We start from the raw sequence: 26,230 nt of genomic DNA on the forward strand, positions 1-26,230 counted from the left end.
CAAGAATCATGTGGCAATCACAAACTACTGAAACTTACATTCTGAGATTAAGTACACAATATGTTCTTTTTGAAAACAAAAATTGAGTACACTTTTGCACAAGATGTTTCTGTTCATGTAAACTACATCAACATAGTCATACAAGAGTTAACAGATATCACACACACTAGAAAGCCAACCAATCTCTGCGCAATCAATAAAATAAACCAATAGAAGCTACACCTGCAGAATTCAGACCACACAAAGCACAGGAATTGCTAAACAGATTAAGTTTCAGTTATATGTTGAGGTTGTCCAGCAACACAGTCAAGTTTCACCTCCCTAAAAATCCCCAAATCTTCTTCGGAGCAAAACCGGCAGAGCGATACTTTGCTGCCGTCTCTTCGACCTTTATAACCTCTTTGCCTTGCTTGGCCTCGATGATCGCCTTCTTCGCTTCGGCTTCTTTGCGAATTGAGGCTATTTTGTTTCTCATTTTCTCTGCATATTCTGCCTTCTTTTTTTCCAGCTTTTCCTGCATGCAGTATGGATCATTAATTTGCTAATGCAAAGTAAATTTTCTTTCTTTGATCCTAAGATGGTTATTGTTTCTGAATCAAGAAGATCAATTGCAATATCTTGAAATGAACTAAGTCCAATGTGTATTGAATTGATGGAGTTCCTTGCTAACCTCTTTCTTCTTCTGCTCCGCTTCTGCTTCTGCCTTCTTTGAGTTCTCCCAGGCAACAATTTCTGCTATCTTCTTTACAGCCCTAATAAACAAATAGAAACAATCATTGTCAAAAGATCTTAAAATGTGTAAAAAAATTTAGAATTCAACTTATACGCAGCAAAAGAGTCTCATAAAACAAGTCTTAATACTGGAAAAAAATGCAGGAATTCATCCAAGCATAAGAAGACCAAACTTACCTACTTTCTGATTCAACCTTCTCATTTTCCTCCCATGCCTTGATCAAAGACAATCTCTTCTCTTTTAAAGCTCTTGCAAGGGTAGCACCTGGAAGAGCAACACGAAGCAGTTGATTTTTGCTCTCGAAAGCATGAATTGTAATATGGTGAGCAGTCATACCTCTGTCAGTTGACCTAGATTCCGCTGAAGGCTCCTCATGATCTGTACATGTGAAATTCAAAAGTCAAGGGAAAATTGACCATAAAACAACAAAAGAAAAAAGAAATTAAGTGAATTCAGAGGAGTATTTGCATATATGAGAGAAATCCACAAGCCTCAACCCTGTTCGATGAGTTAGTACGAAAGTAGAGTGAGAAAAGGGGTAAAGAAGACAAACAGAAAAAGATCTCTGTAAAAAAAACAAAAATAGAAACATTTTGCTGTAAAAAAGAGAGAAGGAAGAAAATCTTACTCTGAACCTCGGCGAGGAGCATAGAAAACTTGGGCCTCTCCTCCGGCGCCGGCACGATGGTGGCCTTCTCCTCCTCGACGTCCTTCAGCACCGGCTCCGGCCTGGCCCCAGCCACCACCGCCGCCGCCTTCTCCTCCGTCATCCGTGAAGCTACAGAGGGATCAGCTCCAAAGCTGCGCTGCTCAAACGTGGGGGAGCAAAAGCAAAGCAAGCCTGGCCTCCAGTTCCAGCGTTCCACCAGATCACGCCAATAACAACACAGAACAAATCGCGAGGACGGATTCGTAATTTCGAAATAAATTGGAAAGTGAAATTTAATGTGCGCGAGGCCTCAGATTCCACCGGTCCCACCAGCGGAGACCAGACAACTCATGATGGGATCTCGATTTATTATTATCCGAAGATACCTGAATTATAATTTTTTTTTAAAAAATAAAAATCAAATAAATTTATTTTAAAAACAATTATATATATAACTTTCTTTTGATATTTTTTAATTAAATATATATTTATCTCTATATAAAAAGATTGGGTTAGTTAAGATGAATTTAATAGTTAAATGAAGGACGAGTGACTCATTATCAATGCATAGTGGGCCTATTGGGTTGATAGATAATGGGCTTCAAGCCCGGCCCAATATACAAAAAGAAATGGAGTAATGAAGTTGCATCGATCCCTTTATTATTATTATTATTATTCTTTATTAATTACAATTTGCAAAGTTAGTTGTTAAAATTAATTGTGGCACTTGGCCATTTAATTAATAATTAATGACTTGGTGATCATAACTAGCGTGCGCTTTGGTGCACAGGACGTGCAAATACTCATGACGACGTTGATGTAGCACCAAACAACGAAGAGTGCAGCCATTTAATAGATATATTAAGATGCAAATTAAATGTTTTATGAGCATTAATTAATGTTTGTTAACTTTGCACGCCTAATTTTCTTCCTGCTTTAAATAGAAATGCTGTTGAAGGAATATTGCGACTTTAGTGTCAGTCTGACAGCAACTGAACAACTCTTTAGGTTTTAGAGAAGATCAAAAGGGATTTACCCATAGTTGAATCTCAATTACAATGTGCGGTAGGATATTTTCCTTTAAGAGAAGATCAAAAGGAAGCTCCGTGGTAAGAAACAGGGTGGTATACAGTATACCAATGCAACGAGAGTTTAATTTTTTTCATATCATATGTTTGTAGTGTTTGAACTACTCGTGATATTGGATCTATATATTGTGCTTCTCGGATTTATTTATTGATCGGTCTATGAGGTCAGATTATCCACATTCAGAATTAGTCTGATTGTAAAAATTGAATAATTAGATTTTTTTTAAAAAAAATCAAAAGGGAAGCATCTAAGTTGAATTTTAATTATGATACATTGTAGGATATATTAAATGAAAAATCTAGAATGTTAACGATTGGATGAGAAGTCACTTATACTTTCGAATTTATTCGGTGCTCAAAAGGAAGGGGAAGGTCACTTATCTTCAAGATTAATTAGACCCAAAGTCCTGAAAAAAATATCAAAAGGGAAGTCTTTTTCCAACAATGAAAAAAAGAAAGAGAGATTGTGGCGAAATGTTTCAGGTGAAAGACATATGTGAGAGCAATTAAATTCTTTGGTATTTTACTGAATTGTATGTGCAAATTTTAGTATTTCTATTTTGTGTACTTAATTTTCATAATATCTAAATCATGTAGTATATTTCTAAAATGTTCTTTCAGACGAAATTACTAATGAACCTAGAAAATTTTAAATTATTTTAAATCAAAATTAATATATTTTTAGAAGTCTCTTTAATATATTATACTCATGTATCTGAATTTGATAATGTAAATTAAGATAAATGAATTTTAAATATGTAAAAATTTGATAAAATTTAGGTCTATAATAATTATACTCATTAATCAATACTTTCTAGGATTCTCATGATTTAAAAAATATTAAAATTTTAAATTTTAAATAGTGCAAGTCCACCAATCAGTTTTAGATGAAACTAATTGATAAACTTAAAGAATTTTGAATCACATCAAACTAAAACTAATGTACTCCTAGAAGCTTTTTAATGTGTTATACCTTCATATATTTGAATTTGATAGCATCAATTGAGAACAGTAATTTTTAAATTTATAAAAGTTTGATAAAATTTATCATGAGCTCATTATAAGGATTAAGACAATGATGCTCACTAAACAACACCACCAATAAATTTTTAAGACTCTTCTTATTAAAAAAATATCAAACTTTTAAATTTTTAAATGGTGTATGTCAATTAGTCATTTGGACTAAACTAATTGATGGATCTAGAGAAGTCCAATTCACTTCAAATAAAAATCAATATACTCTCCAAAGTCTCTTTAATGTATTTATGCTCTTAAATTTGAATTCGATAGCATAAATTGAGAATATTAAAATTTTAAATGGGTAGAGTAATAATATAGAGAAATTTTGTGATTATTTCACAAAAAAACTATTAAATTTAGATCCTTGAACATAAATATATTAAGTAGACTTTCAAGACTACATTGATTTTAGTTTGAAGTCATTTATAATTTTTTAGGTTCATCAGTTAGTTTCGAACGAAATTGACTAATGACGTAAAAAAAGAGGAGCATTTTGGAAATATACTATGTGATTTAGATTTTATAAAAGTTAGATATACGAAATGAAAAATATTGAAACCTTCATGCTCGATTTCGATGTTATAAAAATTAAATACGCCAAAGAAATACTGAAATTCTCATTCCATGTTATTTTATAAATAATACCATTAGTATATGATACGGCGGATCCTGAGTAGCTTTGCGTGGCAGAAGAAGTCAAGAGTCAATATGATGTGGCAAAACATGGTCAAGGGCCCAGTCCCCTTTGACCGATCGTGCGGCCTAACCTCTGTGGCTCTGTCGTCAGACCCTAGGTCCCAGAGAACTTCCAACCGACCCAAAGGTTGTTCCGACAGCTCGGCCGTCCTGCCACTCGATCGGCTCAGTACAGCTCAGCCATCCTATCAACTCAGTACAGCTCGACCATCCGGCCACTCGATCAGCTCAGTATAGCTCGACTCGTCTGCCACTTCGTCAACTCAAGTCACCTTCACTCCTTCAGCCTAGCCCTGATCGATCACTCTATTTGGCCCTGGCCAACCCAAACCTCCTACCAGATCTTCTACCAAACCCTAACTTGGGCATGACTCCTCCCTCTTTCCACTACCTTTAACACTAGAAGACAATCTCAGCACTAGAAGACAATCAAACGTGTGAACTCTACTGGAGTGATAGGGCGATTACTAGACTGTCAGACATGGCTCCCTAGATCTTCTTCTGTTCCTGCTCACGGTAAAAAGGCGAGAATAATCCATACGGCTAGAGGAGGGAGGTGGCTACAAAATAGCAGATTTGGCCCCCTAGATGCTGTCCTATCAGCGCATTTGTTAGCAAGTCACAAAACTTGTCCCCTCAAGGTATAACATCCGTCTACCTCGGATCAGCCATACGACCCCCGCAGGTGAGTATAAAAGCTCCCCCTCAGGTATGAGAAAGCTCTCTGGACGATTTGCTAATTTGAACGGATCTTTCTTCTTCCTTTGGGCTCTTTGTTGACTTGAGCGCCGGAGTAGCTTGTCGGGAATCTCCGATACCCAGTTAATCCGTTCGTTCAGTTCTTGTTTGCAGGCTCGAGTACACTCTGGGGATCGATGAAGGTTGAGGTGGCATAATCTTGACTGATGACTTGACTATCGACGGCATCCAGCCGAAATAGTATATATTATATTTTGGAAATCTTATAAATATTTTGAACTCCAAATCATATATTCACGTACAAACAAAATCAAAAATGGATTTTATCATATTTTTTATAGCAAAAATATGTTTGTTCCAACATTATTATTGTAACAATCAATCATGGAGTAGTTACAAACATTTTTATATCAATTTTTTTCCAACTTAGTCGATATTTAATTAATGTTGATTAAAATGATCATAAAAAAGATCCAGCTAATGGTTGTTACATCAAATAATCATTATAATAATTTTATGATATTTTTTTATTATCAATCAATCATGGAGTAGTTACAAATATTTGTATATCAATTTTTTGTACCAACTTAGTCGATATTAATTAATGTTGATTAAAATGATCATAAAAAGATCTAGCTAATGGTTGTTACATCAAATAATCATTATAATAATTTTATGATATTTTTTTATTATTTGAAAATAATTTTGATTAAATTCATAAAAAACTACTTTAAAATATTCTATATATAGATTTTTTTTATGGAGTTGAGTCAACTTATTTTTATAAATTATAATAATTAATTATTCCGTGGTTGTTATCTTTAAAAAAATCAAAAGTATTTTTTTAATATTTAATTTTTATGATTTAATTAATTTTAAACATGATAAATTTAATTTAAAATTTTTTTATTGACTATCTGAATAAATTAAAAAATATAAATAGATCTTGATGGATAATTGAGAGTTATAAATTTTTCAAAATTTTTAAATATAATATATCTTAAATACGATTTAAATCTTAGTTATTAAAAAATTTTATTCTATTTCTTATCAATGTATCATAGCTATGAGAACATCCCTGGCTCATGGTTGTAATAGAGGACCATGTTGGAACCAAAATAATTAAGATAGTGATATTGTAAGGCAGCGAGCCAACCAAGAGGTCCAGCGCCAAGCACGAGGAGATAAGAACATGGGCATGACACACAATGTGCATCATGCACATGTCACTAGTCACTGTGTGCTTCAGCCTCCATGGCCAGGCTTCGCTGGCAGTGCATGGTGTGTTCGCCCTTTTTGCTGCCAACGGAATACTTCAATCAAAATTAAAATTTATCATTTAAACGGTTCTACATCGTTAATTTCATGATCATTTTTAAAAAATAAATTAAAAAATTATAATTAATTATTATAAAAAAAATATTACTTTATCTTCAAGGAAATTCAACTCTTATCCACTTTGATAAATCTATTCCATAATAACCAACTCAATCAAATTCCGATGGCAACTCAATCAAATTCCGATGGCACTGTCTGTTGGTGCAAGATGCACTAAGATCTTGTCTAGAATTTTGATATTTGACAATACACCTAAGTCTGGTCAGTTTGACCAAGGGTTGATCCAAACAGGATTTGATGTTTGGATGTGTGGAAGTGAGCAAGAAGACCTAGTCGGTTAGACTAGGTAGTGGAAGTCCTGATCTGGACGATTGGGCAAAGAAGTCCTGGTGAGTGAAACTGGGCAAGGGAAAGTCCTAGTTGTAGGCTAGGCAAAGGAAAGTCCTGATTTGGAGGATCAGGCGGAAGTCTTGGCAGAGTCCTGAGTGCACCAGGTGAAGTCTGGGCTGGTCTAGGTGACCGAGTCGCAGCAGAAGTCTGGGCTGATCTAGGTGACCTAGTCGCAGCAGAAGTCTGGGTTGGTTAGAGAGAACCGAACCGCAGCAAAAATCCTGGGGGGCTAGGACAGAGCCGAGCACAAGTCCAACAAGTCTGGAAGACTTGGTTGGCATGAATTCTCCAGAATGGAGTGGGTTAGGCTAACCCAAGATTTCAGTAGAAATCTGAAGTTAGACCCACTAGGTAAGACTTTAGGTCGTTGTATTTGCTTGCTTGTATGCTTGTCTTGCAGGAACCAGGAGCTGGAAGCAAGAGGAAAAAGCAGAGGTGAAGCGAGTAAAGTCAACGCAAAGTCAAGCTCAAAGTCAACTCTGGTCAAACTGGAGTTGAGTCGACTCAGATCGGGTTTTGAGTCGACTCAGGATAACGCAGAGTCAAGAAGTTATCGCCGCTGACGCCACGCAAGCTGGAGTCGACCCAGGAAGCAAGATGAGTCGACTCAGAGAGGAAATCGACTGAACGGGATAAAGTTTGATCTGCCACGCAGGCTGGAGTCGACCCAGCTGGGCATCTGAGTCGACTCAGGCGGGCTATAAAAGAAGCCTTCGAGCAGCAGCCAGAAATCAACGATTCTAACATCCGCCTTCCAACCAGAACTGCTACCGAACGCGAACAAGACCAGGCACGTGCTACCGGGGAAGATCCAGGAGGAGTACGCGGTGCTCGTACTTCCGGATCGCGGTGCTCGTACTTCCGGATCGACGGCAAATTGTTTGGTTTTTTATTTCTTACTTGTCATTTCTATTATCATTTACTTGTATTGCTTATTGGACTGTAAGACGGGTTGCTCCGCCTCCGAACACGGTTCGAAAAGGAGACTATTAGTGGACGGACGCCTCCCGTGATTAGGCCTTGGACGTACTAACCCTGGGGGGTTAGGAACCAAGTAAATCTCGCCTGTCCCCTGTGTTGTGTTTTCTAATATTCTGCTGCGAGTTTTGTACAGAACGAACGATTTTTGAGAAAAAGTGACACGCGCTATTCACCCCCCCTCTAGCGCGTGTATCGATCCTACACTGTCAACTAAATACGGAAGGAGGCAAAGCAATACATTTTAGTAAATATGGAATTCGCCACTCCAGTAGTCTCACATGATCGATCTCACGACCATTTATGAGGAGATAAATTAGAAAGCTGCAGTTGACTATTATGAAAAAGACATTATCTCGACTTTGTCAAAATTCGATCCTTATTTATTTTAATAAATTTACTTCACAATAAATAACTCAATCATACCCCAAAAGTAAAGTAAGGCAAAGTAGTGCACATGATCAATTGTGAGAGCCAAGGCCAGCAAATGCCTCGCATTAACCATAGTTAAATCTGACACTACCATAGCACCACTTTTTGTAGGGTAAGTCGTTAGGCAGCGTATGTTTGCAAAGTTTGATTTAGGCGATGGATTAGTCAAAAGAGTCCTGACCCGAATCAATTACGGACAAAATAATATTTTTTTATTTTTTTGTTTTTTTTCATATTGATTGTGTCAGATTATTATCTTGTATTTTTTACCCTACACCTCCTATGAATAATTAAAATTTTTTATTTAATATTATAATTTAACCCTTAAATTTTAAAAAAAATCTTAAATGATTTAATCATAAATAAAAAATAAAAAATAATTATAAAATAATACTATTTTATTTCTGACGTCCACAATTATACGTACAAACATATCATGATTTTATATATATTCAATTAATCTGGAAGGTGATCAATTAGATCAAACAAAAATTTATCATCAACTATTAGAATAAATTGAAAAAGGCTCATGGAGGCTCATTCAAACAACCAACCTTTTTAGGCTCATGGAAGCCCATTGAAAAAGGCATGAGGTAGTTTTGATAAAAAAAATCTTATATTGATTTAATGAATTATACATATTTTTTTCACATATAGATTTATTTTAAGAAGTAAGGACATTTTTATAATTTTATACATTTAACATTTATTCCCCTTCCTTTCCTCCCAAACAAGGTAACACATATTACGTTAATAAACCTTCCCTTCCTCTCAAACAAGGTGAACATAAATACTTTTCTTTTTCTCTTTTTCTTTTTTTTTCCCTTCCGTTAATGAACCTTCTCTTACCTCATCCAAACAGGCCAGTAAAGTAGGCGAAGGTAAGGAAAGACATCATCACAAAGTATCCCCTAAACTTTTGAAACCTTTACTGTCTTATTGATATAAGAGAGAGTCAATATTACATTTACTTGGAGGAAAAGAAGTAGAAAAAAACTGAAAAACGAAACATAGAAGGGGCAATATATATATACAGACAAGCTATGGGGGTAAACTGAAATTTTTCCACATATTAAATTAGCAAAAATTGTATATTTTAATTATTTTTGAGCAGAAACTTCTCATTTTTGTTCTCAAACGGCTGCTCTGCTTCCGCTTCCGCTTGTCAACGGTGAAAGGGACCGAAAGCGATCGCAAAGAGCTCGGTCCTCAGATCTGCTTTCTGGTTCTCTTCGAATCTCTGGTGCCTTCACTGGCCATCGCATTGATGATTGCCGCCCCCTTCGCCCTGGCCTTTTGGTGAGTCAACATCTGAATTAAATCCGCTTGCATTACTGACATCGATCGATCTCTGAAATCCACTTGCCGATTCCTCTGCAGAAGTTGGTGTCGGGTGAGGTTATCGCCCTGCATTTAGCTGCCAGAATGGAGAACTGAAGCCGAGAACGAAGATGTTCAAGGCGGCGCGATGGAAGAGCGAGAAGAGCAAGACCAAAGCTGTGTTCAAACTGCGGTTCCGTGCGACGCAGGTCAGTGTCGCATTGCCAAGAAATAAACAAAAATGTGATCTTTTAGAGAGTTTTTTTTTTTTGACTGAGGGTAATGGATTTTGCCGTGCCGTTACATTTTGGTAGGTGCAACCGACGGGACGGGAGGCGGTGACGGTGACCATGATCCCAGAAGACGCCGGCCGCCCGACGGCAAGATCGGAAAGGGTACCCGTGGTGGAGGGCTCCTGCGACTGGGTGAATCCGGTTTTCGAGGTGGCTAAGCTTGTCCGGAATCCAAAGACGGGAAAGATGGATGAGAAAGTCTACAGATTGGTGGTTGCCGTCGCTGTACGAAAGATTCTTCAATCGTTCGGTTTTGCTTTTTGTTGTGTACTGTGTGGAATCAATGACGATTAGTTTGGGAAATGGTTTGCAGGGATCGAGCAAAGCCGAAATTTTGGGGGAGGCAAGCATCAACCTAGCAGATTATACTGATGTTTTCAGGCCATCCTCTGTTGTTCTTCCTCTGAAGGGATCGAACACTGGAGCTTCTTTACGTGTGAGCATTGAAACTTTAAGAATTGATGAGCATTGATTTTTATTGCCCTTGCTTGCCATAATGCAGAATAACTCAAATCACAAGTTTTCTCTCGTGCTGTCAGTCTCTTCAAAGTTCAAACCCTATTTTGCTTTTTTTTTTAATCTTTATTATTTTCTCGAATCATATTGTTACTAGACAAAAGTGAAAAAGGAAGGGGGATAAGATCATGCATTTCCTGTGAAGCAATGGACACCAGTAGCCCATTTTCTTCCTCTTTTTTTTTTTTTTGTGTTTCGTTTTGTTTTGATCTCTCTCTGTGTGTGTGTCTGAATAAGTATTTAGTTCTAACTGTGCATTTCCTGATCGTTTGTCTTTTGCTCAAAATGACAGATAACCATCCAGAGGCTGCAGGGTGATGATGAAGGAAGGTATCTTCTTTTCAATACTAGTGGGGTTGGAGGAATACGTTTTGTAGGGGTAGATTTGGCTGATCATTAATCTCCATGACCCTTTTTTCAGGGAAGGAAACTATATTGAAGAAGCGACCATGAACCGACAAAGAAGAACATTGGAGTCTCAGTTAAGCAAGTGTGATGATGAGGTGAACTGTATTAACACTTCTTTTTTCATACACTTTGTTACTGCAAGCAAATGTTTATTTGAACAAACTTTCTCCTTGAGATTGTTATAGCTATGGTGTCAGGACTGCCAACTTGATAATTAAAAGACTCCCAATGAAAAAATGCCTAAATGAATCTCATCTCCTCCAAATGTTCAAATGCTCATAGCTGTTTTTTGGACATGTTTGGTCGTTTACAAGGCAAATCCTTAACAGTTATGGTAATAGTATTATAATTAATTTCTTCTATAAGAAAGAGATAGCTCATTCCCATTGCATTTGAACCCTCTTAGATTATTATTGAACTGAACTATGATATTTGTTCTGCAGGATGGTTCAGAAATAAACAATCAGGCCGCAGTCAGGTTCCCATCAAGCAGGGGCATCCCTCTCTACAATGCTGATTCCAATGGAAACCTCCAAAAGTCACACACCTTCGATGCCATGTCAGCTTCAGGTTCAGATACTGGTTCAGGAATATATGCACCAAAAGAGAATGGTATCATGTGCAAGAATGTTCAAAGGGATTCTGCTAACTTCTTGTTGCCTCTTCTTACCAACAATGACACTTCTAAAATGACGACGTTCAGTTCAGATGCATCCACAAGCAGTTCGAGTGATGGTGGTTTGAATGAGATATCACGCGATTCAGAGGACAGTTTTGAGAAATTAAAGAGTGACGTAGATATTTTAACTAGAAAATTGGAAGTATCAGATCTGGAGTTGCAGACTCTGCGAAAGCAAATCATCAAGGAGAACAAACGAGGGCAAGACATTTTGAAGGAAATGAGTGACCTAAAAGAAGAGAGAGATGCACTTAAAAGAGCATGTGATGATTTCGAGATCTTAGAAAAGAAGAGAAAGTTTGACACAACTCCTACTGGTTTGCAGCATCACACAGATGATCATCTTTCCTTACTTGAAGAAATTCAGCAAGTGCTAGATCATGAGAAAAATCTGAATGTCCATCTTCGCTTGCAACTAAAAATGACACAAAAAGCAAACTCTGAGTTGGTGCTTGCTGTGAAAGATCTAGAGGGAATGTTGGAACAGAGGCATAAAGAGACACTATGTGCAAAATGCAAAATGGAAATGGAAGACACGGTTGATTTGGATCTTAAACCCACTAAATTTGGGAATGGACCTTCACATCTGCAGAAATCTGAATGCAAGCAACAGATACCCAAAACAATTTCTGTAAGTGACAATGAAGAGGAGTATGCATTGGTTGCACTTATAAATGAGCATGGTGACATGAAGATTGCTTACTCACTGGAGAGTAAGATAATTGATCTCAATAATGAAGCAGAATTTTACAGGAAAAATTGTGAAGAGCTGGAAATGCAAATGGAACAACTTGCTCTGGATTATGAAATTTTGAAACAGGAAAACCATGATGCCACAACAAAGCTAGAGCAAATGCAATTACGTGAACAACTCAGGATGCAATATGAGTGTTCTGCACATTTATCCATTATCAGTGATCTTGAGTTACAGGTTGAGTTATTGGAGAAAGAACTTCAGAAACAAACCGGAGTGATCGAAGCAGATCTAGCAACCATCACATTAGCTAAAACTGAGCAAGAGAAAAGAGCCATAGTAGCAGAAGAGGCATTGAGAAATACTAAATGGAACATTTCCAAGAGTGTTGAGTGGCTTCGAGAGGAACTCAGGAATCTTTCTGCACATATGTTATCTACATTTCAAGCTAATGAGAAGATAGTCATGCAAGCACTTAAAGAAAATGCCAAGTTGCAATCACAAAAAGGCAACTTGGAAAGAATTTTGGAGAAATCTAATAAAGATATGGTGTTATTACAGGAGAAGTTCCCAGTGAAACTCAAGCAGCTAGTAGGTCTAATAGGTATCAAGTCAAGGGATGTAGAAAGGTTGAGCTTGGAACTAAAAGATAAGAGCAAAGAATTAGTCAACCATAAGTTATCTGAGCAAGCATTGCAAAAAAACTTCATAAGCGAATTGCAGTTACTCAAATCTGAAGTGGCAACCCTCCAAGCAGAGAAATCTTTTCTCTTGGAACAGAATGGAGAAAAAGAAAAGTTGCTAGTTGAGATGGAGCTACTAAGAATAAAATTCATTGAAAGTGAGATATCTTTGCAAGACAGAAATCTGGAAATTGATTTTCTTAAGAAAGAGATAGAAGTTTGTAAATCATTGGTGAACATAAATGATCTCAGGCATACAAAAGATGATGGAGATGCTATTCTTGATACTATGAAATCCGAAGCACCAAACCAAATACTAAAGCAGAATTTATTGAAGCATGCCTCAGATGGTCTTTGGGAGGAAAAGCAGATGACTACCGACTTGGAGGAACAAAGTGAATGCAACAAGACAACTAGTACAAATGTAAGGACCAACATGATTTCAGTTTAGCATGGAAATTTCCACATGAGATGAAAATTAATATTTTGTAGCTCACATAACTGATCATCCAATTCATTGTAGCACATAGATACACAGATCTAGGGCATGAACACCACAAAACATGAGTGCAGAACAGAAACACTTCCATGAATGTGCAGATGAACACAGTTATACAAACAAAATGATATTGCATAAGCTTGTTCAATAGGGACCAGAGCTAATTGATTCATTGGTTAAGGACTCATACAAGGATCCAAGCAATACAATTGAAGTAATGCAAAGAAGTATTCACGTACTTGATGATAAGCATATGACTTAGGTGGATTACAACCTAAGGCAGTTTCTGAATTCTCACAAATTAATTTCTATACAAGTATAATATAATGTTATTTTTTCTAATTTAATTATTAACATGCACATACTAACTTAAAATTTCATTTCATTTATTTTTCTTCTGAATTTCATGATTTCACATACACAAACACAACCCATATTTCCATTATTGCCAATGGGGTATTCTATGCATTTTTCTTTGGTTTTTGATTATACAATCAGTACATGATCAGTTGAAATTGTTTTGTCTGTCGATCCTGTACTTTGTTCCGAGGTCAAGTTATTAAAAGGTGAAGATATTGGAGATGATTTTGCTCTTCTTAATACATTTGAGTATGTTCATTTACATCTCATACATTGGGTTCAAAACATCACATAACTAAATACGGAAGAATGGTCAATGAAGTACTGGCTCATTTAATTTGGAATTTGTGTAGATTGTATTTTGCCAGTACATGGCAGTATGCCTAAACAATACACAAACACATGTATGTTCATCTGAGTGAAGACAGTTCATGGATTGTTTTTTTTTTCAGGATGACAAGAATTTTCATCAGATACCGAGATTCACTAGAAACAATGTTCAATGCCATATGGAATATCTGCAACAGCCAGAGGAAGACAAAGGATGCGTGCACAACATTAATCTCACAGATAAAGAATCACAGAGAAGGTGAATGATCATATAATGCCTTTATTAAGTTACTTGGTTTGTAAATTGAAACTTTACAACCTATTCCATAAGTTGCTATTTGAAAAAACTTAACATGAAAAATTTACTAAAAGCATGCCAGATTATGGTTATTTACAGGTTTGCAGAATCTGATTTAGATGAAGGCAAATCAGTTTTTGTTTCTTCTACCTGTGATCAGAAGGCTATGGAGAAAGTATTAAGTGAAATGGCGCTTCTGAAGGAACAAAATGAATTGATGGTTTCTGAACTGAAAGAAATGCAGGAAAGATATTCTAACATAAGCCTGAAGTTTGCAGAAGTGGAAAGTGAAAGACAACAACTCCTCATGACAATACGAAGTCTTAAAAATGCCACAAAAAATTAGTTACTCTTGTTCTTTTCTTTGTTTTGGCTATTGAAAGGAGTTTCTTGTATAGGCAAGCAATTGGGATGTACAACTTGGTAAATCCGTTGCAAGGTAACTATAGCTTCTTTAGCAAATAGTGTGTGTAAATTGATAGCATATAATTTGTTCATCAGAGTGCAATATATTTTGCTGAAATGTAGTGATTTCAGTTGTGCTGACTTCGAGATGAATTAATACAAATTTCTATTGGTATTTGAATTTTTAGTATGTTCTTGGAAAGCAAAAAAAAAATCCCTTTCAAGCATAACTAGTTAGCTTGTTGCATTTTCTTGTGAGCTAGAAGTTTTGCTCATTTGGTGAGAGCATACTAATCTATGTAGATTTCCTTATCTCAAATTGTTAATAAACTGAAATTTCACTTTCGTCTCCTCTAATTTCTCTAATATCTAAACATTATGATGCAATGATGAGAAAGTAGAGTATTGACAAAGAATTTGGAAATATAAAAAATAATAAAAAAATGGTAATAAATAACAGTGAATTATTTCCATAGCCAAATTCAACTAAAAATATTAAAGCACTTGGTGACCTCCTATAGTTAAACATATTTAAGAATCATTATTTAAAACTGAAACTTAAAGGTAAAATTTTATCCTCTTCTTTTAATTTCCTACTCTCTTTAACAAATTACTCCTAAACTCCCTCTCTCACTCAATCATCAAATTGATTATTTACCTAGAAATTGAATGCACATCCACTGGATTTTTTTTCCAATAGCTGTCATGAGGTTAATTAGCTGAAACATAAACCATATATTTCTCGCTAAAACTGAAACTGGTTGAAAGAGTAAAATTAATCGAAATAGAGCCATTTGGTAACAATATTCTTTTAATTTCCACGTATTCGGATTTGATCTCTTTAAACAAATTACTCCTAAACTCCCTCTCTCTCACTCAATCTATCAAATTGATTATTTACCTAGAAATTGAATGACACATCCACTGGATTTTTTTTCCAATTTTTTTATTATTTTAGAATATCTATTTATTAGATTCAAACAATGTAAAATATGTTATGCACCATGCTAAACAAACAAGGAATCTAAAAGAGTGGCAGTCGATGAAAAGAGTGGCAGTCAGTCGATGATAGATTTTTTTTAACAAAAAAAAACAAAACTTGGACAATAATTTAATTGCCGGCGATCTAAAAATAGGAATAGAAAATGGACCACCTCCAATTGAGTGACACGACATCAGATCGAGGACTTACACAATAAATTGCATGATAAATAAAGTACTTCTTGAACATGGATCTGACTTTTCTAGCAATTTATTTAGTTCCATAAATAGAAAATTTGAATTAGGTTTCATCTGGTGATGAGAGCAACGAAGGCGTCCAGCTCGGCACGCGAAGCTCCGCCGTCGGCCACCGCCGCCCGCACCGCTTCCCCCAGCTCCCTCGCCCGACGCCTCACACCCTCGCTTTCCTCCCCCACCATCACCCTCCTGATGGCTGCTGCGATCGCCTCCGACCCCACCGCCTCGCTGCCGGCCCGCACCGCGACGCCCACGCCGTGGTAGTCCACCACCAGCGCGGCGTTGGTGGGCTGGTCGGAGTGCATCGGCCACGCCACCATCGGCACGCCAAGGCAGAGGCTCTCTGCGCACGAGTTCCACCCGCAGTGGCTGAGGAACGCCCCTGTGGCCTGGTGGGTCAGGATGTCCAGCTGCGGCGCCCACCCGCGCACCACCATCCCCCGCTCTCCCACCTTCTCTTCCCATTCCGCCGCCATCTCCATCTGCTGGCTGTCGTCGCTCCCTTCCGCCGCGAATATGTCGGCCCTGTCGGCGTCTCTCAGCACCCACAGGAACCGCTGCTGGCTGAGCAGCAACCCCTGCGCCAGCGCCTTCACCTCCTCCGAGGACATCGCCGTCGTCGTCCCGAATGACACGTACACCACTGATGCCGGCGGTTGCTTGTCCAGCCAATCCAAACACTCGTGAGAGCTCACTCTGTCGACAGTAGATTTCATGGCATTAATCAATTCAAAAGAAAAAAAAAATTACATGATTAAAGAGAACCCATATATAGTGCAAATCACTTACAGACGCTCGCCCACGGCGCCGGCGCCGGCGACGTATGGTAACGGACTCAATGGGCCGATGGCAAATAGCTTCTTTCCGCAGTAATTGGGTTCTCGCGCGATCATGTCGAGGAACTCGCCCTCGAGCGCGCGACACGTGTTGAGGAGCATCCCGGCGGCGTGAGCGATCCTGGAAGGGGTCCACTGCCGTTGGACGAAGGCCTCGAACTCCTCGGTGATGATGCCCTCCGAGGACGGGAGGGTGAGGCCGTGGTCACGGCTCAGCTCGTGTGCGGCGGAGGGTCGGGCGAAGTGGATCTGGAACAGGGCGGGGAGGCAGTGGAAGACGTAGGACTCGGCGTTGGGGAGGGCGGCAGCCTCCTCGGCGGCGAAGGAGGCGAGCCGATCGTGGATGACAACCACGCGGCGGGAGGAAGCAGAGAGGGAGCGGAGGAGCGCGCCGACGGGGGCGCGGAGGTGCTCGAAGGCGTCGAACAGGGGCTGAAGGTGGGCGGGGAACTTGGTGCCGGAGGGATCCGGGTGCGGGCTGCAGAAGGCAGGAATGGGGAGCTCGTGAAACGAGATGGCGTTGGCGAAGAGAGGACCAGGCAGGGTGGAGGCGGGAGGTGGCCTGGCGGATGTGCGTGGTGGTGGACGCGTAGTGGACGGTGAGTCCCGGACGGGAGCAGAGGAAGAGCGAAAGGTGGAGGAGCTGCGCGAGGTGGCTTTGCGCCGGTAGCGGCACCATCAGCACCGCCACTGTGCCGTCGACTTGTACTTGCCCCTGGCATGCTACTGTTTCCATCGGCGCCGGCGGCTGCTCTTCCTCCTGATCAGTTGGTATATTAGATCGAATCCAACGCAAACACACTTATATAGAGAGAGATTTCATGGAATATCAAAGACATTTTGGGCGGATGTTGAATTTTACCAAAATGATTTTTTATTTTTATTATTTTTTTAATCAATTCAATCCTAATTATTAATTGTATGTTTATTTTTTATTTTTTATAATTAGATATTAAAAAATTAAAGATATTAACAAATAGAAAAAAAATATTTTTAATGTTTTATTACCCATTTTTTATATCTTTAATTTTTATTAAAGTTTTAGAATTAAAATTAAGAATAAAAAAATTTAGAGGATTATTTATTAGAGTTTAAATGATATTTAAATTAGTTTAATTTAATTTAAAAGAAAAGGGAAGAGAGGAAAGATAAATTTTATGTATACAAAGGAGAGAGTAAAAAAAAAATGTTGCTTACAAGCATAGAAGTAAAATTGTAATTAGGTGCACCTTTCAAGAATAATGAAAACTTAGGGGGCGTTTGGTTTGCGTATTTTTCATTTTCATTTTCTATTTTCCAGAAAATAAAAATGAAAAACACGTTTGGTACGCGTTTTCATTTTCATTTTCTAGAAAATGAAAATTTTCTAGAAAATGAAAACTCATTTTCTAGAAAATTGGAGAATGACATTTTGATGTTTTCCATTTGGAAAAGAGAATAGTGGAAAATGGGAAAACGCGATAGAGAAGGAGAAAATGCGGGCTCTCGCGACTTTTTTTTTCTCCCGATTTTTTTCTCTCCCGACGCCTCCTCTCCTCTTCCTTCTCCTGACGCGACCTCCTTCCTCCTTCCGCTCCTCCTCCTCTCCTCCTCCTCTCCTCTTCCTCCTCCCCCGCCGCGTGCTCCTCCTCCTCTACTCTTCCTCCTCCGCCACGTGAAGGCGACACGCGATGGCTGATCAAGCGCCTCGCGTCGCGTCTGGAGAAAGAAAGGGTGGAATGGCTGCGGCGATGGCTGATCAAGCGGCGGCGAACCAGGCCTTGGAGCCGGACGTGGACGCCCCGGCACAGGCCGGCCTGGATCTGACACAGTTCGCGGCGTTGGTTTCGGCGAAACACGACGCGGGCACAGTTAGGTTCGGCGATGCCCGGGCCTGGCGACGCCACCGGAGGCGTCGCCCGGGCCCAAGGGGAGGAGGAAGAGGAGAGGAGGAGGAGCGGAAGGAGGAAAGGAGAGGAGGAGGTCGCGTTGGGAGGAGGAAGAGGAGAGGAGGCGTCGAGAGAGAAAAAAATTGGGAGAAAAAAAATATTTTTTAAAATATTTTCTATTTTAAAAAATATTTTATTTTTTATTTTTAAATATTTATATTAATTTTTTTATTTTTAGTTACAAAAATAAAAAAAATATAATTAATGGAAACAGTTAATTCTAGATAGTTTAAATAGGTTTTATTAAAACCTATAAAATTATCGTATTATTTTTTAAAAAATATTTTATTTTTTATTTTTAAATATTTATATTAAAAAAATTTTATTTTTAATAAAAAAATAAAAAATATATACAACTAATGGAAATAGTTAACTCTAGATTACCGAATCAAACGTATTTTCCAGTTTTCTTTTCTAGAAAATAAAAAATAGCATATTATACCAAACGTATTTTCTATTTTTTGAAAACTATATCAGCAAATAGAAAACTAGAAATAGAAAATAGAAAATAGAAAATAGAAAATGAAAAATATTTTCCAAACCAAACGCCCCCTAATTATTTTAAATTTTGATATTTCACATGCGTCCTTTGATAATTTGCCGTATCAATCTCAAAAAAAAAAAAAGATAAATCCCAGTCAGTCTCATGGACTCAATCCCTGGGGGTACACGGAAATTTTCCACCGACCACCAGAGTAAATCAGGAAGCGCATTCCAGATGCTCAGTATCCTTTGATTGAGTTATCCATTTGGAAGAAAATTCTTGTAAATACGCTGTAGCTAGGGATCATCAAAGCACTATTGTACATGAACCAAATTGTATTAATTAATGAATCTCACATCATTATTTTGCATGTATAGAATTATCTTATTTTATACTATTTAGTATTATTATCTCTCATTTGATATCTAAATTGATCAAATATATTATAATATTTATAAAATCATCACAGATAATTAATATTTTTAAACACATTAAATATGTATTATAATAAATTTAAAATCGTAACTACTATAATATAAATATTTTTGAATGTTAAATATATCAAATGTATTAGTTATTAAATTATAATTATTTAGTAGCTATTAAATTATAAGTGTTGTAAGGTGTCTCCTGAATTCAGAAATTAAAATTAAAAAAAAGATAATAATATTAAATAATAGAGTATAGCTTTTCCCTGAATATTATACACGCTGAACGTAAGATAGAATATTTTTTTAATAACAAATTAAAATAGGATATCATGATCCTCATGCAAAGTTGAAAATTCGTGTCGTCATATTTTTTTACTTGTCTCACCATATTCGATTCGATATCAGTCAAATCACATGCTCATGACTCAGTGGCACGAGAAAAAACTTTTATATAAAAAATATTTAGTTACTTTTATATTAATTCAATCATTGTCAAAAATATTAATATTTTTTTGCCATAAAATGTATAGAAATTTATGCATGTTTAATATTTTTATAATGTTTGTGGTGGGAATCAAGTGGATCATGTTCTTTCTTTTAATTTCTTTTCTTTTTATTTTTTTAATTGGTATTATATATACATATCTAATTTACATGATTAATTTTAGCACAATCGAAGTAAACGTACGGAGAAGTTAAGATTCAATAGATGTCTATGAGAGTAAGAAAACACTGACCCTTTGGGGCAAGTGGATCATGTTCTCCGTGACACAGTTGTAAGATTCCATCATTTTATTATTAATTATTCTATTCATTGATCGATCTTTTTTTGTTTTTTAATCAAAAATGAAATTTGCTACCTTAACAATTGTACACGATCGATCTCCTGACTTACAGAAGAAGGTAATTTTGTAACAAATTAAAGTGGTTAATTAGAGTTGGAGCAACTAGTTTTTTGTAATAATTAGTTATAAGGAAATGATACTTAGCATGATGAATGGAGCATGACACTCACATTGGCAGTGGGTCTAGGGTTTAGGGTTGTGTTATGCTCCATTCATGTTGGATTTTTCATGCTAAGTATCATTTCCCTTAGTTATATAACTGCTGCATGTCTTTAGGTTAAGGAATTCCTGGATCACCCAGAAGAAATTAAAGTGAGAAGTCATGCTAGTAAACCCTGAACTGGAAACATTCAAACCTGAAGATCTTGCCATAGTATGCAATGTTGTGAGCCATATATTGCCTTGAATCTGAGCCAACAAAGAGGCCATCGATATATGCAGATTGTAAGTGCCATGCTGTTCTCAAAGAATCATCACTGCCATGTTGGATTTAGATGAGAAGAACACTTATTTTTCTGCACATTTTTGTTTAGATTCTTGTTACTTTTCAGTTTGTTTGTTGAGTGATTGAATATTCTGGCAGAGCGACATGGTTTAGGGTTTCGTCCAGTGTTAGGGTTGGCAAATGGACTTAAACCACAAGATCTATTTCAAAAGACACCATCATGTATATTTTCGTCATTAAATGAGCGTCACATTTTTAATTAAAATCAAATTGACGTCTCATTTAATTTGAACTATCCAAAATACCTTTATAATAATCAACCGATAGTGTAGAAATTAGGGTTTAGTTTTTACAACTATAGAAATAGTTATTAGCTTTTATAATAGTGATTTTATATCATTTTAATTTTACTTTTTTGAATCATAATTTAATTAAAATAATACAATCATTATATTTCAAATGAATATGATTCAATTAGCAGCGTGTAGAAGCTAGTATATAGCTTTTATAAATTATAGCAATTATCTATTATCTTTTAAAATATATAAAAATTAACAAGTAGTTGCTATAAAAAAATTATGATAGTCCATATAATTCATATTAAATGGAGTATCCAACTTTAATTGACATCTTACCTTAATTGATAGGTAGTCGGCTATGTTGATATTTGTCCTAAATTATATTTAATTTTTTATAAAAAAATATTCATTAGATTTATTTTGAAATCTACATTATATAATTATAGATTAACTTGAGAATTAGATAATCAAATGGGATTTTGTAGATAGGAGTTGAAGACGGAATGTTGTACATACGGGCCGGAGACGCACTACATTTTTTAATGTTCATCTATCGTAGATTTATAGAGGAGGATTAGAGATCAATTTCATGTGAGATAGGAGGTGTCTATCTACCGACGAACATTTCGAATTTGGACAGTATTATAGAGGAGGATGGTCAGGTATCTTACTTTATTTTCTTTGATTCATTTTATATATACAGAGCACATAATAATAATTTCTTTGATGAGGATCAATTGGATTGTGAGCAAAAATGTATAAGAAGTACATATTGGACATTAGAATGTATTCGGATTTGATATATTTTTTTACTTATTAAAAAAGATTATTCAAAAGGGATCAAATATTAAAATTAATATAAAAAGGACAAATATGAGATTTATTTGTACTTGTTTTATTATTTTAGAATATCTATTTATTAGATTCAAACAACGTGAAATATGTTATACACCATGCTAAACACACAGGGTATAAATATTCTATAGATTTGCCATCTTGTTATTTCTAGATCCGTGCGATTTTATTATAAGAATTTTTATTAAATTAGGAAGGTAAAAGAGTGGCAGTCGATGATAGATTTTTTTTAAAAACAAAAATACAAAACTTGGACAATAATTTAATTGCCGGCGATCTAAAAATAGGAATAGAAAATGGACCACCTCCAATTGAGTGACACGAAGCTCGAGGACTTAAACAATAAATTGCATGATAAATAAATTACTTCTTGAACAGTGTCTATGACTTTTATAGCAATTTATTTAGTTTCATAAATAGAAAGTTTGACTTAGGTTTCATCTGGTGATGAGAGCAACGAAGGCGTCCAGCTCGGCACGCGAAGCTCCGCCGTCGGCCACCGCCGCCCGCACCGCTTCCCCCAGCTCCCTCGCCCGACGCCTCACACCCTCGCTTTCCTCCCCCACCATCACCCTCCTGATGGCTGCTGCGATCGCCTCCCGCCCCACCGCCTCGCTGCCGCCCCGCACCGCGACGCCCACGCCGTGGTAGTCCACCACCAGCGCGGCGTTGGTGGGCTGGTCGGAGTGCATCGGCCACGCCACCATCGGCACGCCCAGGCAGAGGCTCTCTGCGCACGAGTTCCACCCGCAGTGGCTGAGGAACGCCCCTGTCGCCTGGTGGGCCAGGATGTCCAGCTGCGGCGCCCACCCGCGCACCACCATCCCCCGCTCTCCCACCTTCTCTTCCCATTCCGCCGCCATCTCCATCTGCTGGCCGTCGTCGCTCCCTTCCGCCGCGAATATGTCGCCCCTGTCGGCGTCTCTCAGCACCCACAGGAACCGCTGCTGGCTGAGCAGCAACCCCTGCGCCAGCTCCTTCACCTCCTCCGAGGACATCGCCGTCGTCGTCCCGAATGACACGTACACCACTGATGCCGGCGGTTGCTTGTCCAGCCAATCCAAACACTCGTGAGAGCTCACTCTGTCGATAGTAGATTTCATGGCATTAATCAATTCGAAAGAAAAAAAAATTACATGATTAAAGAGAACCCATATATAGTGCAAATCACTTACAGACGCTCGCCCACGGCGGCGCCGGCGACGAATGGTAACGGGCTCAATGGTCCGATGGCAAACAGCTTCTTGCCGCAGTAATTGGGTTCTCGCGCGATCTTGTCGAGGAACTCGCCCTCGAGCGCGCGACACGTGTTGAGGAGCATCCCGGCGGCGTGAGCGATCCTGGAAGGGTTCCACTGCCGTTGGGCGAAGGCCTCGAACTCCTCGGTGATGATGCCCTCCGAGGACGGGAGGGTGAGGCCGTGGTCACGGCTCAGCTCGTGTGCGGCGGAGGGTCGGGTGAAGAGGATCTGGAACAGGGCGGGGAGGCAGTGGAAGAAGTAGGACTCGGCGTTGGCGAGGGCGGCAGCCTCCTCGGCGGCGAAGGAGGCGAGCGGATCGTGGATGACAACAACGCGGCGGGAGGAAGCAGATAGGGAGCGGAGGAGCTCGCCGAGGGGGGCGCGGAGGTGCTCGAAGGCGTCGAACAGGGGCTGGAGGTGGGCGGGGAACTTGGTGCCGGAGGGATCCGGGTGCGGGCTGCGGAAGGGAGGAATGGGGAGCTCGTGGAACGAGATGTCTTTGGCGAAGGAGGACCAGGCAGGGTGGAGGCGGGAGGTAGCCTGGCGGACGTGCGTGGTGGTGGAGGCGTAGTGGACGGCGAGGCCCGGGCGGGAGCAGAGGAAGAGCGAAAGGTGGAGCAGCTGCGCGAGGTGGCTTTGCGCCGCGAGCGGCACCATCACCACCGCCACTGTGCTGCCAACTTGTCCCTCCCGCGCTGCCGCTTCCATCGGTGCCGGCATCCGAAGGAGCTCAGGAGCTGGGTGTTCTTCTTGTTTGCTGTATTAGGTTGGATCCAACGCTAATAAAGAGATTTCAGTGGGTATTTTAGGCAAAACACTAAAGCCTCGCTACTTACTAACTAGTTATAGTAAATAAGGGGTGTTTTAGGCAGAAATTTAGAGCCTCGCTCCTTAATAATTACTGTAATTTACTAAACTGCTTAATCGGTCTTTTTTAATATCCATGACTGCTTATCTAAATTTTATATTTATCTACTTTTTAATTTATATATATTTCTGATATCTTATTAGAGAAATGATATGTAATATGAAAATATACAACATGAAATTTATGGCACACTTAATTACATGGTTATGGGTCCCACTGCATGGATATGAGACTTACTGCATGTAATGTGTCATGTTGGTTTCATACTGTATTTTTTCATACTGTATATTATTGCTCATCTTATTACGCGATTTTGAGCATTTGAATGTAAGACACTCCTTTTATCTACCCTAGTGTAATCTTATTCTTATATATATATTTCACAGTCTAAATAAAATTTTTTAATTTTTGAAATTGACATAATTTTATTATGAGTACATTAAAGAGCCTAGGCTTATCATATTCACCCATCAACATCATTAAAGGATTTCTAAGATTCTAGATTTAAAAATTGTGAGCATTGTAAAGTCATCAATAGGTTTTGAATAAAATTCATTGATGACCTTACATACCTCCAAAACACTTCAAATTAAGTTTATTGTACTCGTTATAATTTCTTGAATAGAATTATGCTCTTATACATAAATTGAGATATTAAGGTTTAAGTAGCTTAAAAATACTTCATATCAAATTTATTATATATTTTATGGTTATAAATTTTGACATAACACAGTCAACTATATGGTGATTATTGTTGCATCATCAATTGATTATTAATAGAAAATAAATATATATTTTTATAATTTTAAATTTTAAGATTTCTTATAATATAAGTATTTGTGTATTAGGCTCGACTAATTGAGAGGTGGATGACTTTCCTAATTTGTTCATCGAATAAATTTGAAAGTACGAGTAGTTCCTCGTCAAATAGCTAATATCCTAGATTTTTTTATCTAGTTGAACAAAAATATCTTATAATTCAGATTCAAATAGTGGATCCTCTTGGTTAATCTATTGAATATATTATCACTGTATCATATCCGGATAGGCTAAAAAATTTTAAAATAAATTACAATTTTTAATTGGAAGTAGTTGGCTACCATGGGATCTGAGTTTATTTTTTTAGATATTCATGTATAAATTTGAAATTAGATTAATATATGAATCTCCACAAATTCTCAAAGGGCACATTTGAAGTCTCAGAATTCTCAAAAGGCATACTAAATTTTCATTATTCTCAAAAGGCACACCTAATTACAATTTTATCCCCTTTGCATATATACAACTTATCTTCTCTTCCCTCTTAGATTAAATTAAACTAATTTAAACATCATAATTTTAATAAATAATCCTCTAAATTTATTTATTTTAATTTTAATTTTAAAATTTTAATAAAAAATATAAATATATAAAATTTGGTTAATAAAATATTAAAAATATTTTCCCTTATTTTCTAATATCTAATTGTAAAAGCATAAAAATAAAAATAATATTAAAAATAATAATAATAGTTGATTTTATTAAAAAATTAAAAGTCACTTTGGTACTGGATAATAAAAGTTGATTAAAATTTTAAATTTAAATAAAAGATAATAATATTAAATAGTAGAGTATAGTATTGGATATTATTCAGCAAATGATACATGACCAAAGCGTAAGATAGAATATTATTTTAATAAAAAATTAAAATAGAATATCATGATCCTCATGCAAAGTTGAAAATTCTTGTCGTCATATTTTTGACTTGTCTCAACATTTGATGTCGGTCAAATCACATGCTCATGACTAATTGGCACGAGAAAAAACTTTTATATAAAAAATATTTAGTAACTTTTATATTAATTCAATCATTGTCAAAAATATTAGTATTTTTTTGCCAGAAAATGTGTGGAAATTTATGCACGTTGAATTTTTTTTATAATGCTTGTGGTGGGAATCAAGTGGATCGTGTTATTTCTTTTTTTTTTAATGTTTTTAATTGGTATCATATATATTTAATTTACATAATTAATTCTAGAACGATCGAAGTAAATAGAGAAGGATGCTCCACCCATCTAATATTCTTAGGCAATCTACTATTAAGAAAAATATATCTATTAATTTATCAAAATTAAGATTCAATAGATCGTGTAAGAGAGTAATAAAACACTCAACCTTTGGAGCAAGTGGATCATGTTATAAAAAAAAATGATAAATCTTAATTAGTCCTATTGACTATCTCTGAGGATGATCGATCTAGTCCCATAAAAATT

General features: G+C 37.3%; 4 protein-coding genes across 4 annotated transcripts; 1 reads left to right on the forward strand and 3 right to left on the reverse strand.

Moving 5' to 3' along the window:
* Window positions 1–9: 9 nt before the first annotated feature.
* LOC141814886 (remorin-like) lies at window positions 10–1,609 on the reverse strand. Its single transcript, XM_074702840.1, has 5 exons — window positions 1,362–1,609; window positions 1,070–1,111; window positions 910–997; window positions 671–752; window positions 10–514 (listed from the first exon to the last, which is right to left on the reverse strand). The coding sequence occupies exons 1-5, from the start codon at window positions 1,501–1,503 to the stop codon at window positions 314–316; spliced, it is 555 nt and encodes a 184-aa protein (XP_074558941.1). The 5' UTR covers window positions 1,504–1,609; the 3' UTR covers window positions 10–313.
* Window positions 1,610–9,474: 7,865 nt separating this feature from the next.
* On the forward strand, window positions 9,475–14,589 carry LOC141815644 (uncharacterized). Its single transcript, XM_074703595.1, has 9 exons — window positions 9,475–9,552; window positions 9,658–9,861; window positions 9,950–10,072; window positions 10,445–10,482; window positions 10,574–10,655; window positions 11,004–13,040; window positions 13,267–13,350; window positions 13,928–14,064; window positions 14,203–14,589. The coding sequence occupies exons 1-9, from the start codon at window positions 9,475–9,477 to the stop codon at window positions 14,447–14,449; spliced, it is 3,030 nt and encodes a 1,009-aa protein (XP_074559696.1). The 3' UTR covers window positions 14,450–14,589.
* A 1,208-nt stretch (window positions 14,590–15,797) lies between these two features.
* LOC141814208 (putative cis-zeatin O-glucosyltransferase) lies at window positions 15,798–17,322 on the reverse strand. The gene is given in 3 exon segments (XM_074702154.1): window positions 15,798–16,443; window positions 16,537–17,111; window positions 17,113–17,322. Coding segments are annotated over 3 exon segments (1,428 nt in total). The 5' UTR covers window positions 17,320–17,322.
* Window positions 17,323–22,307: 4,985 nt separating this feature from the next.
* Window positions 22,308–23,830, reverse strand: LOC141814178 (cis-zeatin O-glucosyltransferase 2-like). The gene is made up of 2 exons (XM_074702130.1): window positions 23,046–23,830; window positions 22,308–22,953 (listed from the first exon to the last, which is right to left on the reverse strand). Exons 1-2 carry the CDS (start codon window positions 23,828–23,830, stop codon window positions 22,308–22,310), a joined length of 1,431 nt encoding a protein of 476 aa, XP_074558231.1.
* Window positions 23,831–26,230: the final 2,400 nt, after the last annotated feature.

Source organism: Curcuma longa, chromosome 21, assembly GCF_044706935.1.
Source record: "Curcuma longa cultivar G26 ecotype Majalengka, Jawa Barat chromosome 21, ITB_CL_G26_1.1, whole genome shotgun sequence".
NCBI lineage: Eukaryota > Viridiplantae > Streptophyta > Magnoliopsida > Zingiberales > Zingiberaceae > Curcuma > Curcuma longa.